Source organism: Rhincodon typus, chromosome 8 (assembly GCF_021869965.1).
Source record: "Rhincodon typus isolate 14 chromosome 8, sRhiTyp1.1, whole genome shotgun sequence".
In the NCBI taxonomy this organism is placed as follows: Eukaryota; Metazoa; Chordata; class Chondrichthyes; order Orectolobiformes; family Rhincodontidae; genus Rhincodon; species Rhincodon typus.
This window is the reverse complement of record NC_063339.1, coordinates 35625794-35643224: the sequence shown is the minus strand read 5'-3', so window position 1 is coordinate 35643224 and position 17431 is coordinate 35625794. Positions and strand designations below refer to the sequence as shown.

Below are 17431 nucleotides of genomic sequence, written 5' to 3'. Positions count from 1 at the left end.
GTGTGTGTGTGTGTGAGACTGTATGTGTGAGAGTGTGTGTGTGTGTGAGACTGTCAGAGAGGGAGTGAGAGGGGGGTGAGTTTATAAACAGGTTAGAGTTTTAGTTAACAGTGTTATCTGTACATTGTCTATATTTGTTTACCTGTAGCTATAGTAAAACTTATAATTAATAAATCATTTGTTTGTTTCAGAAACCTGATTTGTGCTTTCTATGAATCTTAGTCTCAATGCACAGTAAATTGGAATGTTGTGCGTACCTTAAAAAAAATTTAATATTTGTTACAAGTCCAGCAATAGTGGAATTTGATTTATAATATGCTATCCCAGTGGGTCAGAGCAAGTTTCATAGAGCTTAATTCTGTAATAATAATAATAATAAATATTAATACATGAAATCTTGTTTTTACAACCCTTAAATAAATCCAAAAGAAAGACAGGAGAAAAAACAGAATTTAAAAATATTTGACTCCTGTTGCTGGGCTGGTTTTATTTCTTCTATGGAGAAGCAAAGTAATACCGTGAGAATTGAAAACAACATACCAAGCAAAGGAAGGATTCGAAGAGATGGGCCTGGTATAATTCGAGATCAAATTCTGGACCATATTCTAAATAAATAATGGCACCTGGAATTCAATGTGACAACAATAATTAGTTATTGATCCAGCCCTTTGAAAAATTAACAATACTTATATAACCTGTAATCAGTGATTTTCTAATGTTGTAAACCTCACCAACATTAGGTATATGTGATAAATTCGCCTATAGTTTGGTACTTTTGCATGTTGAGTAGTAATTCTAGACTTGCTTCTTACTGGCTGCTTATGATGTTTCAATCTGAAGTTTACTGGAATTAAATTTGTGTAGCACAAGTTAGATGTCAGGACTTCCTTTTGAATCCAGGGTGTAGGGAGCATATATCCATCCAAAGGTATCAGCTCTGGCTGTGGCTCAGATTCAGTTTGTATTGACGCTAAAATTATAACATTACTAGGAAAATAACAATTACCAGGAATTACTGATTTCCAGCATTGTAATGCAAGTACATCCTTGGAGATTTGTGACAATAGATGAATTTTGTGTACAGATATTGTGCTGAATAAGTTGTATGTCAGCCTTGGCTCTGTTGAACTCCGAGGTGAGCAGAGTACCGAAGTACTTGGTTCAAACTCCACTCCAGGATTTGAGCACATAATCGAGGCTGACAGCTCCATGCAATACTGAATGATTGCTGCATTTTTGAAGATGCTGTTGTTTAGATGAGTTATCAAACCCTTCCTGCCTTCTCAATTGTATAAAAGATGATTCAAAGATCTATTCAAAGGTCAGGATAGTTCCTGATATCTTCATCAACATTTCTCCCTCAACCAAAACCAGCGAACCAGATGATTGGTTATTTACTTCATTACTTTTTTGGGATCTGACAGGTGCAAATTGATGACTGCACTTTGCATCATTACAACTTCAAAAGTACTTTATTAACTTCATTTAGGAAATCTAGGGAATGTGGAAAAAGTTAATTTAATTTTGTTTATTATGGAGTACAGGACCATAATCGAGCTTTATCACAGGGCAAATAAAACTAAGTATTGTAGGTAACAAGGTGTAGAGCTGGATGAACACAGCAGGCCAAGCAGCATCAGAGGAGCAGGAAAGCTGACGTTTCAGGCCTAGACCCTTCTTCAGAAATCAGAAATCCAGCTCTAAACCTTGTTACCTCAGATTCTTCAGCATCTGCAGTTCCTACTATCTCTAAGTATTGTAGGTGCTGGGCACCTGAAATAAAAAAGTGCTGGAGAAACTTGACAGCACCTATGGAAAGAGAAACTGCTGAGTTTTTCCAGCACCTTGTTTTTATTTTACAACTGGACATATGGATTTGATGTTCCATTTGAATGTTTATTCATGCATTTGATAGGCATAGGCATTAGATCCTGGGAACACTTAGATGCTTAAACCCTTTTCTAAAGCAAACTCTTTTCCTGAGCGTGGATGCTAATCATTGAATTTGGGAGCTAGTAAGATTCAGATACGGTTGTACACAAGAATTAAGTAATCTAAAAAGGCAGAATAGTTTCTTTTAGATAAGTTAAAGAGGAATTTCCCAGATTTTCCCAAATTGGCCTGGATATTGTTTCATTTTTCATTTTTTTCCAGAAGATCAGCTAATTTACGTTTTGAGTGGTGGAAGGTGTGTATATATTGTAATACACAAGGCACCACTATAAAGTACACTGTATTTTATCTGTTTGCCATTGGGAACTTGGTATATACCAAAACCCTGCTGGATAGGGACTCTTGACTTTGTTGATTCATAATTCAAGAATTTGTAGTAACAAACAAACAAAGAAAACTTTGATTAAAATCTAAAGGAACTTCAGATGCTGTAAATCAGAAACAAAAACAGAAGTTGCTGGAACGCTTAGATGGTCTGGCAGCATCTGTGAAGAGAAATCAAAGTCAACATTTTGGGTCCAGTGACCCTTCCTCAGAACTCTGAATTTTACTAGTTCCCAAATTCAGAACCGAGGAAGGGTCACCAGACCTGAGACATTAACTTTGATGTCTCTTCACAAATACTGCCAGACCTGCTAAACTTTCCAGCAACTTCTGCTTTTGTTTAAAATTTTGATGAATTTAGGGTCCAATTCAATTGCTCACTAAGCAATTTGCCACTAAACTAACAATCCCACTTTGAGAGGCTGTAGGTGCCTGGTGTATGAAATAAAAAGTCATCATTTTAATTCAGTGTAGGATACTTTTCCTAAGTTTACGCTGTTACAATAATGGACAGAGGAGAGGGAGATTTACTTTACATTTAACTGACCTATACCTGATAGAGAAAAGGGTGATAGAAATGGAAATGTCCCATTGTCATAGTACTGATGTCCTTCACCATAACAAATAACTCACAAAATACACAAAAAAAGTGAAAAATTAATCAAATGGGATGTTAGCGATCCTTAAAATTGAAATGGATCAAAACTGAATTTTTAAAAATTAGCATTAGCAACACTCACCACATATGTCACAGCAATGTCCTAGAGGCTTCAAGGGATTTGTGCAAATAAGCTCTGAACATTGGCTTCCTGATTCTTTTTGCAAATTCGAGCAAATCCTTCTGTGGTTCTGCAAAGTAAAACATGAGTTATGGAAATGCAGCGTGTTTGATGATTCAATAGGCTGCAGATATTTTATATTCCCACTGGAACATTGGGAAATGCTCTGTTCTTCTACAGCTGCCTTCTTGTCCCATTCCTTCTTTCACCCCACCCCACCCCTACCTTGGTACACCTTTCAGGTTTGCAACATCTTTTGCCTCCATTTGAAACTCATTGTGGGAAATTTGATTATCCACGTTATCCTAGTGAGTTATTCCTCTACGCTTTATATATTACCCAACTTTCTCTATTCTAGGTTAGCTAAATCTAACATCTTTATTCTTCTTGAAATGTTATTTCTTACTAGCAGTTGAGACAAATAGTGCTGCTGAAAGAACAGAGTAGTTAGTGTCTCATGTGTGAGGCCTTTGTTAAAACAGTGAACATTTAGCCCATTAGATTTAAATGTAGACTTTATTTTCATGTGTACTCAAGTACAAAAGTACAGGAGTACAGTGAAATGTTTTCAATGTTTCCACACACAGTGCCATCTTAGGTATAAGCACCTAGGTACAACAACTTAAGAACAAGGTAGAAAGAAATATGGAAATAAGTTATAAGTTAAACATTACAGTCACTCTTAGTATAGCATTAAAAAGGTTGAAAGTTAAGCATTACAGTACTTCTTAGTGTTAAGTTGAAAAATAAAGAAATAAAGCTAAAAGTTCAGCCATTGCAGTCTTTCTTAAGTGCTTAGCCATGTCATTGTCTCTCTAAGCAGATACTGTCTACCTTCTGCATATTTCCAGCATTTTCTATTTTTCTTTGTTTTCAGACTTCCACATTCACAGCTTTCTTGCTTTTTGTTTTGTGCTTTGTTCTACATATGAAATACTGATTGACATTTTAAATTGATATTACAATATTTGCAACTCCGTGGAAGAGACGGAATCTGCATTCTGTAAATACAGTGTGGAGCTGGAGGAACACAGCAGGCCCGGCAAAATCAGAGGAGGAGGAAAGCTGACGTTTCGGGTCGGGACCCTTCTTCAGAAAATTCTTACTAACTCTGCATTCTGTAAATATGGCTCAAACTTGTAATGAGAGGCGAATCAGGTCCACAAGTTAGACAGCCAAACATACTTATCACTTCACTAGTGGACCTTAATATAATGGCATATATATAGTGTCGCATGGATATCATGAGAAACAATGTATACCAAACTAACCACTTAGGTATCTTTCTATTACATCAGGTTCATTAAAACGTTAATCCTTTGGGTCCCAGCAGACAGGTTATGGATGAAGCCAGTTTGGTGTATTGATTGACAATTCAGGAAGCTATTAATTTTGAAGAATAAATGTGACAACTTTGCCAAGTTCTTCTCATACCAGAATACTGGAACATGGGTGGAGAAGTCACACAAAGACTTCAAATGATCCCATGACATTTATGATTCAGTATTATTATTATTATTAAGCATCTTTTGTTCCATCTGGAATCAGAAGTAATGTGAGCAATTTGGTAACAGGCTGAACTATGCGGATTGAAAATTATGCTGCTGCTCAACCTTTGTTTGTTAATAAATCTGTGTTTTAGTTTGTCGCTAAAGTCACATGGTCCAATGGAGTCTTCATTTGTCTGTTACTGGAATACAGCAAGAACGTAAAAGGCTCGTTATCAATTGCAGCAACCTATTATTGTAAGAGGCAATGTTACGTAATGTAGGAAAAGAAGACTTACATTTCCAAAATCATATCAATGATATCCTCAAGATATCCCAAAACACGGTGGAACCAATTACTGTTACAGTTCCATTATCATTGTTGTACGGGTAAATGAAGTAACCACTGCACACAGCAAAGCCTCATGAACAAATTAACAAACTTACTTTTGATGGGGTGGCAAGGGATGTTCGTCAAGAACTAGGGAATATCCTACTCTTTTTCAAACAGGGCTTCGACATCTTGCACAACCATCCTAATAGGCACAATGGATGTCAGATTAAAGTTTCGTAGGACACCTGCCCAATAGTGCAGCACTGACTTTGCACTGTGCTGGAGTATCAGCCTAGAATAATAGCTGAAGTATGGACTGGATCTTGACTCAGAGGCAAGATGGTGGAAAGTGACGCAAGCTGAACAACTGTAATGTCACATGCTGGTTCATAGGGAGCAACATTCCAGTAATGGGTGTGTGTGTGTTTGCAGTCAAAATGACATAAATATTTGACTGAAGATTAAGATGCAAATAAGCCAGCTGTATATTTTTTTTCTTTACCCTATTGCCAACATATTTAAGAGTTAAAAGCTTACAGATTAAAAAGAGCCAAGCCTGTTGTTTTCTCTTAATCCTAAGAAAACATGGTCTAAATAACAATTTCTTCATGGAAGTCTGGAAAATGCATGCATCACAAATCTATGAGTAGCACAGTCATTTGGTTTGAGCTAGATGCTTACACCAAAGTTACCACAATCACAGCCAGATTTATCCTCACACTTGACATTTCTCACAGTGATCGAGCCATTTCCTTGGAACTGTAATTTTCCAGTATTTGACCACATGTACTCAGCAAACTCTTCATTGCTTGCAAATGTCTACGATGAAAAGTGAAATATTCAATGACATCATTGAAATGAGCGAAGGACAATATTTAAGCACATAACGTATTACCATCATCTAGGAATTCACATAGACCAGTTTTCAGAAACTCCAGCGAGTGTGAGGAGGACAGCAAGTGCAGGCCAGTTATGGCAGGAAGGAATATCGTAGAAAACAAATTTACTTTTTCAGTGGCGGCCATGGGTTAAGTGCACCTCAAAGACTTGTTGTCAACTCCACTCAAGGCAGTTCTGTCTTACAGGACCATGACAAAACAGACCTTTTTGGGTGGATGCACCAGACCTTTTGAAAAGTGGCCTGACCCTATTTGTCATTTTCCTCAAAAGAATTTTCTCCAAACCACAAAACTTTATTTCACTTTGGAAAATGTGGCTGGTATGGATCAAAAGACATGATCGAAACTCAGCATTTGAAGAAACGGAGGACTCACCGTATTCATTAAAGAAATGGTTTTCACATTGATATTTTGTATATCGCTGTCCAAGTCAACACGAAAAGATGTTTCAGGTCGAAAAATGACATCGTCATATTGGCAGGGAACACGTTCCTCATCCAAGATGAACAGGTACTTCTCATTTTCCAGGTCACTCATTGATAAAGCTGTATACCAATATTTGGGATCATACCATTTATACTGGCTAGGGTCTTTGAAAGTGATATCCTCGCCTGCATTGAAGAAAAGGGCCACATCATCTTAGCACATCAGAGTTAATGTCTCAAAATTAATTGTTCCGTTGAATTTTCCCAACTTAGGAACTCAACATGAATGTTAAACATTCAGAGCTATGGAATGGATGCATTTCATTAAATAAAGTCCTAGGCAATCATTTCAGTCTGTCCTAACTGGAATTTCTGAAGTAAAATCAGTGTTGGATGGCCTATCTCATGCTTAATAGCTTATTTGAGAGACAATTTATGTGCACAGCGGTGAGTTCCATAACATCTGTGCCAATAGACCCAACAGTTAGGTGAGACTTGTTTGAGAATGCATTTAGCTTGAGACCCATATCAAAAGAAGGATTTGTGACAGGTTTTAATCATTCTTGAAGATAAATTTGAAGATAGTGTTAAGACTGAAGCCTACCGGAGAAAGGAACAACCCAAAAGAAGGAAGGAAGGAAGAAGTGGCACATTTTGAAGCTTGGAGAAGAAAACTCAAGTTGCAAATTTGATTTCAACCCTGTGGAAATCCAAAAAGGATAAACAGCATGTAGGATGGTGTATTTGTTTCATGTGAAAATAAGATAAATGTTTTACCTTTCTTTCTCCTTTTTCAGTGTGGAAAGACCCACCGTGTATTTTTATTCTGTTTTTATTTAAAATAGGTTAGTCACTGGATTAATTTACTAAAAATATGCAAAAAAAAGGTGTCTGCGGAGGATTACAAGAACAAAGATTTATTTTCCCCTTTCAAAGGACGTGGAGATCAAGGTCTATTGATTGAACTGGTTGCCCTGTAAAAAGAATAAAGGTTACGCGCACTAAGAGCACCTAATGAATAAAAAACTAATAAATGTTGTGTGCAAACTACGGGTAGAAACTGCCAGCGTTTACATCTCAAGTGAAAGAGGTCATTGAAATGCAAAAGGATTGAAAAGAAAAAGGAATATTGATCCAAAATTGTCAGAAAGTGGTGATCCAGAGCTAGGAACATTAAAGGAATCCATGGGTCAACCACTGAAGTCAGGAGCGATAAAACCATCAAAGGCAAAATCATGTTTTCCAGAAATCTGTAGCATAAGGATAGATATTGGTTATCTTGAGCTTGTGATATGTGTAGGAGTTTGACAGCTTTACCTTAAAAGTACACTTGGTCTGGCATTTTATTTTCTTACTGCTGATAGCAAAATGGTTGATAGTGTACAGTAATTAGCTGTGCATTTGCGATGCTTTAAAATTAAAATACATTAAAGATATAAATGACACTAGGGCATGGAAGTGTTTCTGTATTGGGAGCAAGGTTTAAAGGGCTTTAGGTAGTTTGCTTTCTTTAAAACAAAACACGGGAGTCATACGACAGTATACCTCTTTCACATCCTGATACACTCTGACCATCACTGGCAGCAAATCCAGCTCCATGAGTGAGGATGAACTCTCCATCAAGAGGCAAGTACTAAATAGATCAAGTTTAAAAAGAAAGGTAAATTCTTTTCCAACTAAATAGATGACAGTTGAAACTGATCAGCTTTTCTATATACAGTATAATATTGCAGGACTAGATCAATTCGCTGTTATAGAGCATGGTCTGAGGTAATATTTCAACATATTACATTAAGTGAAGTACATTATTTTCCCTTGCAGTTTTCTATGATGACTATTAAGGTGAGATTTCCAGGCCTTTTAGAAAAATGTGAACACTTACTTCACTGTTCATCAGCATCAGCAGAGATTTACTACAGAGTAAAGGATCCTCAGTTAATCCCAGCTTTGGAAATACATTACTGTTGCTCTGACATAACAATTTCAATTCCACACAAGTCAGCTCAAGGTCTCTCAGTAACACTATGCAGCTTCGTGTTAAACTGTCCATAATGTGCACTAGTTATGTCAGACTATTAGAGATAGATTTTCTTCTTTCTATTCACTGTAAAAATCTTACCTGAAAAGGATTTGACAAACTCAACTCAATTCCTCAGAGTTTGTAAGACCAGATGCTGGAGTCAGAGATAACACAGTGTGGAGCTGGAGGAACACAGCAGGTCAGGCAGCATCAGAGGTGCAGGAAAGTCAATGTTTCGGTTCGGGACTCTTCTACAGAACAGTTCTGAAGAAGGTCCTGGCCCGAAACGTCAGCTTTCCTGCTCCGCTGATGCTGCCTGGCCTGCTGTGTTCCTCCGGCTCCACACTGTGTTATCTATCAACTCAATTCCTAATGGGTGTGGACGCATGACACTGCTCACAATTCTACACAACTGGCTCTCTCTGAAGCAACATTAATTTGCATTTATGAAGTATCTTTAAGGCACTAAAATAACCCATGATACTTCATAGAAGCAATAATCAGACAAAAATTTGTCGTGGCTAAAGAAAGAGATAATGGCAGAGGTGACTAAAACTTGGTCAAATAGGTGTACTTTTTTAAAGGACTGTGTTCAAAGGGGAGAGAGAGGTAAAGTAACAGAGTGGTTTTGGGAGGGAATTCTAGAGTATCGAGTCTAGATGTTTAAAGGCAGGTTTACCATTGGTGGAGTGAATGGAGTGGGAGTAGGTAATGTCACACAAGGTCAGAGTTTGAAGAATGTAGAATTTCAGTGAAGAATGTAGAATTCCAGAAAGAGTAGTAGTGTTGGATGAGGTACAGTTATAAGAAGGGGAGGGGCAACAAGTATATTTACACCCATGAAGAACAATTTAATTTTCAGTATTAGGGGATAGAAGCCAAATAGGTAAGCAAGAACAGTGATGATGAGTGAGTGGGACCAAGGATAGAATGCAAGCAACAGGTTCAGTTCAGCTGAAAGCTGAAGACTTGAGGGATGGCAAGAAAGCATTGGAAGATTTCAATTTGGAGATGAAGGCCTGGGTCAGGGTTTTAGAGGAGATGGACTGAGACAAATGAAATTAAGGCTCATGTTATAATGCTGAAAGCTCATGATATTCATGATGGAGTAGAGTAGGAGATCGTAGTCAAATCAAAGACTAAAGTTGCCAAGTATCTGATTCAGCCCAAGGCAGTTACTGGGAAGAGGGTTGGAATTGGTGACGATAGATAGCATTTTGTGGTAGGATTGAAAACAATGTTGGATTTCCTGCTGCTCAATTAATGAGCTTGGAGCTCATCCGTGTCTAGGTGTTAAATAAGCAGTGTCAGCTATTAACAGTGGTACTACTGTCAAGAGAGTTAGAAAATCATAGATTCACATCTCATCCAGAGACTTCTGTCTATAAATTGGAATAGCACACTTTCTGTTTGAGTACAACCAGCTGGGGGGAACATTTGTGGTATTTGCACTATTTGCTTTGCTGTCACTTAGTAGTATCTAGAACTTCTGCTAGTATGTGGCACAGAGCAAAGGTTGTTTGAGGTTGTTCAAAGCAACCAATCCTCCTTAGTCTGCACTGTCTCAGATCTGTTTAATGATCAATGGCAAAGGATGGATCCCCGGTGAGTCTAAACAGAAGCGACACTTATTTTAGTTACCAAGATTGCATGAAAGCAAAAAGTACATCTTACGTTACTATCTGACATAGTTACAATGAACCAGTGTTCCCTCTATATTTCTGAAGAAGGGTCTAGGCCCAAAACGTCAGCTTTCCTGCTCCTCTGATGCTGCTTGGCCTGCTGTGTTCATCCAGCTCTACACCTTGTTATCTCTTCCCTATGTTCCCTATGCGTGGTTGCACACGTATGGAGCCTCTCTGAGGGTCCATGCATGACGCTTGCCATGCTGACATCAATGTGGCATTGACCACCCATCCCCGTTCCAGACTTTGAATCAGTGTACAGACTTTGAAGAGCCAACTCTGAGGGAATACTGTTAAGAGAATACACCTGCTCCCTATGAAGGCTAATGTAGAACAATTTGTCTCTAATTTGACTGCAAGTGAAATCATCAGATTGGGTGGAGCTAATGAAACTTGGACATTAACTTTTTCAGAACCATTGCCTTATACAACAGTATTATTTTGGTATATACTCCTAAGAATTATGAGCAGAATTTAACTCAGACTGCTGGAGTAGGAACTGTGGTGGAGGTTGGGTGTAGAGAGTCGAGCAGGAGGTCCCATTTTGGAAGTCCCATGTTGGCAATTCCGGACCAATTCACATTGGCACCACAGAGACAGTGAAACAACAATGTACGCATAATGCAGGAAGGCAAGTGAGATGGTTCAAAATCTCATCAAGTTGACAAGAGGTATATCCTGAAGACATAGCTACTCTCATTGGCGAAGATCCCTCCCTCCTACTTGTATCTGCCTCTATCACATTATCAGATGGTCCATTTGAAATCCTAACCTCTTGCCAAATAAAGATTTTCCTCGCAATATAGTTGCTTTTTAAAAAAAAAAATGTTCTTAAATTGCTGCCCTTCCACCAATGATAACAGTTTCTCTCTATCTGGAAACCACACGATTCTGAACAACACTTCCAAATCTTTCAATTTTTTTCTCTTCCTAAAGGAGAACATCTCCCGCTTCCCCAATTTATCCATACAACGGAAATCCTGAAACTATTCCCGTAAATATGTCCTGCACCCTCCCTAAAGCTCTTCTTAACGTGTGGTGCCCAGAATTAGACACAATCTTATCATTGTGGACGAACCAGTATTTCTTGAAGTTTCATTATAAATTCCTTGCTTTTGTACTTTATGTTTGTAATTACAAACATCAGGATGCTTCTTCACTCACTTTCCTAAGCCACGCTGTCACTCCCGACAACTTATGGCCGTATGAAATAGGAATAGGAGTGGATCATTCAGGCCCTTGAACTTGTTGCACCTTTCAATAAGATCGTTGCTGATCTGCTTATTTCTCAAATTCCCATTTACCCCCGAGATCCACAATTTGCTTAACAAGAATCAATCTGTCTCTGTCTCAAAAGTATTTAATGTCCTCACCTCCACCACCTTCTGAGGCAGACCGTTCCAAAGTTGCACAAGCCTCAAAAAAAAAATCTTGTCATCTCGGTCATGAAAGGGTGACCCCTAATTTTAAAATAGTGCACTCTAGTGACCACCTTGTCACAACCATTTAGGGTCTTATACACTTCAATCATGTCAACCCTTGTTCTTCTAAACTCCAGTGGCACAAGCCCAACCTGTCTAACCTTTCCAAAAAGGTGCCTTGTTCATTGCAGATATCAATTTAGTAAAGCTGCTTTGAACCACGTCCAATACATTGATTACCTTCTTTCAGGAAGGTTATCAAAACAGTATTCAAGATTCTACACTTCCAAGATAGCAATGGAGTAAGGCTCCTGAGCTGGAGCTCGTCTGCTCCGACTGCTTTTCTTTCTTCTTTTTAAAAAGATTTCCCCTCTACTTACACTCTGGAGAGATCTCAGTCATGGAGACAATGGCGGCTGAGGGACCAGAGCAAGAACTTTGTCACGGGTCACGAGGCAGTTGGCATGCCTGGGCAGAACTCTGGCGGTTGGCAGCATCTTGGAAGCTGCTGGGGCCCGGTCCAGCCCCAGAATGGGACTCTGGCAGCTATGACAAGGTAGCTGGTGAACCCAGCTGGTGACCGGTGGTGAGATGGCAGCATGGAGGCATAGGCTCGAGAGATCAAACCCAGGTTGAATAGGCTGGGGCTGTTTTCCCTAGAGCAGCGGAGGCTGAGGGGTGACCTTATAGAAGTTTATAAGATCATGAGGTGCATGGATAGGGTGAACAGCCTAGGTCTTTTCCCCAGGGTAGGGGAGTCTAAAATTAGAGGGCATACGTTTAAGGTGAGATGGGAAAGGTTTAAAAGGGTGGTGCATGTATGGAATGAGCTGGCAGAGGAAGTGGTAGAGGCTGGTACAATAATAACATTTAAAAGACATCTGGATGGGTATATAAATAGGAAGAGTTTAGAGGGATATGGGCCAATTGCTGGCAAATGGGACAAGATTAATTTAGGATATCTGGTCAGCATGGACAAGTTGGACCGAAGGGTCTGTTTCCATGCTGTTTAGCTCTATGACTCTATATCTGAGCATGCTCTGAAAACTGAGGGATTTGGCTCAAGGAAAATCAATAAGAAGCAATTCATATTAAGAAAGTAAATGAATTTTACTCCTGACTGAGTGTCATGCCTAGCCCAGGAGGTTCAATATTAGTCCTGAAAATGTTCTCTTTTCTCAATATCAGATCTCTTTCATTTTGAGAAACATAAAAAATCACATTGTTTCAAAGAAATCATTTGTCATTGAATAAATTTAAGATTATCTCCTGATTGACTGCTGGTCATTAATCCCCCATGCATATTAGCTCTGACTTCAACCTTGCTCGCATTCAGTTCCTGCCTACAGCTGTGATATTGAGTAATTTAATGAAAGCCATGTTGCAATGTAGACATTGGACTAAGCTTTGTCCTGTAATTCAAACAGAGCCATTGAAAAGAGGCATACTCATTTCAAATTTCATTTAAGAGGGTGTGGTTTGGTTCAGTTGAATTCAAATTCAACACACTCTCACGTAAATATAGCAGCCTGATAAATGCGTCATTCTCTCCTTTAGCTCAGCTGTGATTGAATCTTGGGCAATGTGCCAAAAGTTTTCTTCAAGTATTTCCATGCCATATTTCTAAAACCTCAGTAAAGGCTTCATCAAAACAGAATATGGGTGAAACTCGATCTATATTTGATGAAGTTGTCACATGCTTGGTTAAGGGAGGAACAGTAGATTGCATTGTGAAGCAGTAGGCACAAGTAAGAAATTTAGTGGTTTCAATGTATGAGATTCACTTTATATAAATTTTTATACACACGAGATACTGGACTTTATAAATTAAATATTAATCACATCTCCAGTAAATATTAAGAATCTCAAGTTTCATCATTGTGTCTTGAACAGTCTCAAATGTGTTAACAATGGATGTCAGTCCACAGCTTATTCAGAATTTGAAAGTTACGAGACAATGTTGCTGAGAGGGCCAAAGGGTAACTTATTTGTGAAAGTAAAATGTCTCAGACACAGTGCTTTTGAGGGTAGCATGAGAGAGGTTTCAGGTTATATCAGATCTAAAGAGTCTTTTATGTCACCTATCTTGAGCTGTCCTGCTTCAGCTCAAAAATACATTTTGTTGCTGTTGCTCTTGTCAGGCAGTTTGGGATGTTTTACCAAATTAAATGCACCATGCAAATGTTGTTGGCACCAGATGCAAAATATGAAAGTGTTCCATTCCCTGCTATAAATTTGATGTACGTTGCAAGAAATCGGGGAGGAAATGGCTTAGTTATTAGGAATTTTAATTAAAAACACTTTCAGCCTCGTTCCTCATGCCGAACATACTCTTGCAAAGGTACCAATTTGCTTTTGGGTATGGTTGACTGTGTAAGATCATTAGGCAGAATTCCCCTTCTCCAGAATGAGAACTTACTGAAAGAGTTGGCCTTGGAGAAGAACCTCAATCCCTGCTCACCACTTCTGTGATTAAATGCTGGGTGAGAAGGCCCATGGATGTCTTTCTCTACCCACTTGCAATTAAGGCTCTTAAGTGATCAATTAGGAGCCACTTAAGGACATTAACTTGCTTCCTTGCTGATCACTTGCCTCTCTGGCAGGGAAGAAAGGTGGTTAGTTTCTCAACAGACAAAGCATGATGACTTGCTAAGTTGGGCGTTCTCCAATTGCCTAGTCTGTGGGCAATCAGAAGTATGGCAGTTGTCTTTGAAAGCCACTTTGGGTTCTTTGCCTTTGACCCCACCCCCCTCATTTTTCTCTTCCTGCCACCTGGGCCCCAGGCAAGAAGGTTAACAAAAACCTCTTGCCATGTTACATCTGAAGTAGACTTTGACCAGTGAACATTAGGATTCAGAACATACTGTCACCTGATTGGCTAGCAGCTATAGTAACCCAGGGCACCAATGTTGAGACAACTGATAGGGCAAGAAATTTGCCTTTGTACTATCAACAAAGCTGATAGACAGAAGGTGCTGCAAATTATCTCACCAGGAGGGGGCAGCATGTTTAGTCACTACCTAACATACTTGCATGCACACACACCTCGCCAAAAAAAGGAAAACAATTCTTTTATGAATAATCAACACTGGGAATTTCATCAAAGATTTTCCCAATCGACTGCACTAACTTCAGTGAAAATTTGGTGGAAACATTGTTTTTGGTTTAAAAACGCACAACTTCAGAGAACTCGTTAACTATAAAAACTTCAAACTACACAAAACTTTAAAACTTACTTGTTTGCCAATCTAAACAGCGTTCTTGAATCTAACCTCTTCCTTTACAAAAGCCTCTTCCTTAAGAAAAACATAATGTTATTCTTACCATTTCCATCAGTTCCAGTGGCGATTGCATGAAAATGCTTAAACTCTGCAAGGTAACAAAAGGATTAAAAATTAAACTCATTGGTATGCTGTGAACAGAAAATAAATAGAAAGAAAACAGGACATCTCAATCATACCTTATCTTGATGAAATAAGACTCTGTCATTCTTACAAGGAATTCTCTCCTTGTCCCAGTTTGTAACATTGTTGAAGTTGGTGTCAGGAATCCATTGTCTGTACAAGGCACCTGAAAGCTCTTTAACAAAAGCATCATGAGATAATTAAAATAAACCTATTGAAACGAAGATGACTAGAGAAGTAGACAATCATGTTCACTCAGTAGATGGAGTCAAAACAGGGAGTTTAAAGCAGTTTACATTTTGTAAGGCTAGTGGAATTTTCAAACATCACATAGTTAAGATGAAAGAGAATATCTGGCTCACTTAGTTTGTCCCTGTACAGAAATGTACAGAAATGGTGATGGAAACAGAATCCATGTGCGATTTCAAAGCAAAGTAGTTTTTTTTATTATAAATTGCAAGGTGTGGGAGAATGGGCAGGTCAAGAACTAAATGGAAGGTTCTTTCAGACAGCAAATGAGCAAAAGTCCTTCAAATACTTTGTACAGCTCTATAATTCTTTATAGTTCATAAATTACAGAAGCCCCAGTACCCAGTACAGGGACACTTCACTCAGTTTATTTCTAATATGGTACGAATGTCTTCTCCTGTTTCAGATTGTTAGGTGTTAGGCTTTGCTGAATGGTAGAACTCTCATCTTGGAGTTAAACTGCGGGAAATAAATCCCAGCTTGTGCAATTATTCCTGGTAATTTAACCTTTGGAGTCCAGATATCATTCTAGTAAATCTATGCTGTCCTTGGAGGGAGGGTAGCTTATATTTTCCAAGGTGTCATGAACAGAACTGAGACTCCAAACGTAAAAGCTGCATTTGTTCAACCTTTTGGAGTACCTATCTACAATAATCTTAATGATTTGTGCACATGGGCTTTGAAGGCTCTTTGAATCTTCATGATTTCTAGCCAAACAGCATTTAGAAAGTATTCAGATCTATCTTTTCTAGATCCAAAATGGATGACCTCACGGAGCCACAGTTTGTCCATTCATTTAATGTATTAATATTGTGCGTTTGGAGTTTTCCATCAGTGCTGCTTACAGTATTGCTGATCTTTGTGTCATTGGCAAACATGGATGATACATGGCTCTGTATCTTGTTGTCTAAGTCACAAATAAAAATGATGAATATTTGAAGCCTGACACAAATCTCTGGGATACACCGTGAGACACATAAGGTTTACCAACATATACTCAGGATACAAGAACAAAGAAAAGTACAGCACTGGAGGGCCTTTTGGCCCTCAAAACCTGCCCTTCCACACTAAAACTATCTTCACTGACATGATCCGTATCCCTCTATTCCCTTCTATTCATGCATTCGTCCAGGTCTTTCTTGAATGATGCTGTTGTGTCTGCTTCCACCACCTGCCCTGGCAGAATGTTCCAGGCACTCTCACCTTTTGTGTGAAAAACTTGCTTTGCACATCTCTGTTAAACTTCCCCCTGCCACACAACTTGAACCTGTGTCCCCTAGTAATTGACCTCTCTACCCTGGGAAAAAGCCTCAAACTTTCCATTCTATCCATGCCATTCACAAACTTAGAAATTTCTATCAGGTCACCCCTCAACCTCCTGCGTTCCAGTGAAAACGAACCCAGTCTATCCATCCTGTCTTTGTAGCTAAAATCCCCCATACCAGACAACATCCTGGTACACCTTTCCTGTACCCTCTCCAACGCATCCACATCCTTCTGGTAGCGTGGTGACCAGAACTGCATGCAATAAAGGAAGTCAAACATTTTGGCTGGGTCATATCCGATCCATCTGAAATCAAATTGGCTGTCATTTAGAAGGTTATTTTTGTGCAACTTGGCTCAATTTTTAATAATCAATTCTATTATTTTATCAATTTCTGATATAAGGCCAATAGTTCATAGTTACCCAGATTCATTTTAGATTTATTCTTTTAAGTAGTCACATAAACCAAAAGTAGCTGCTGCTGGGTAAAATCATGCCCGTATTACTGGGAACGTGCTTTGATCTACCATTTGTTCCGGTTCATTCTGGAACCCAAAGGTTGCACAGATTGTAAAACAATAATAAACTCCTGTTGTTTATGTTTCCACCGCAATTAATCCACATATACCTGAACTGCCGATTCTCCCCAATATACCAGTGAATGTAATAATAGAACTATAGGTATTGTCATTACATTTGCATTGTTTCATTGTCCTATTGGAAAAGACACCAACCATCTTTTCTGCGGAAATCTCTATCTCGTACAGTTTGGCAACTCCACCTTTCCAGACATTTTACAATGACAAAACAACACTTTTTTATTTGCTTTCTTCTCATCCTAATGTTCAGTTTAGCTATTTCCTTCAGTCCCTCTCATACAAATACTAAAGTTTCTCTATTGGGCACAATACTTACGGAAAAGCAAGCCGAAGGAGATGAAGTATCCTGACTTCATGTTGCTTAATCCAGTAGGAACCATTTTCTCAGCTGTTATGCAATCTTTGTTTGTACTTTACCATAAACTTTGAACGATCTGTGTGAAAATGTCATGTGAAGTGAATTACAATGCAGTAGTTAAACTGTAATGAAGCGTAGTGCTTATAGTGGTAAAATAAAACAAAATGCTGGAAATATTCAGCACATCAAACAGCAAGAGGAACAGAGTTAACATTTCAGGTCTGTGATCT

General features: G+C 38.7%; 1 protein-coding gene across 1 annotated transcript in view; it reads right to left on the bottom strand.

Annotated features, from left to right (window-relative positions):
- amn (amnion associated transmembrane protein) overlaps positions 1-17245 on the bottom strand; it is a 33359-nt gene extending 16114 nt beyond the window's left edge. Inside the window, exons 1-8 of the mRNA XM_020514979.2 lie at positions 17160-17245; positions 14788-14906; positions 14652-14696; positions 7747-7834; positions 6152-6387; positions 5559-5696; positions 3018-3126; positions 541-623 (exon numbers count right to left, since the gene is read on the bottom strand). Coding sequence (XP_020370568.2) covers positions 541-623; positions 3018-3126; positions 5559-5696; positions 6152-6387; positions 7747-7834; positions 14652-14696; positions 14788-14906; positions 17160-17223 — 882 coding nt within the window. The 5' untranslated portion in view covers positions 17224-17245. The remainder of the gene's footprint in view (positions 1-540; positions 624-3017; positions 3127-5558; positions 5697-6151; positions 6388-7746; positions 7835-14651; positions 14697-14787; positions 14907-17159) is intronic.
- Positions 17246-17431: the final 186 nt, after the last annotated feature.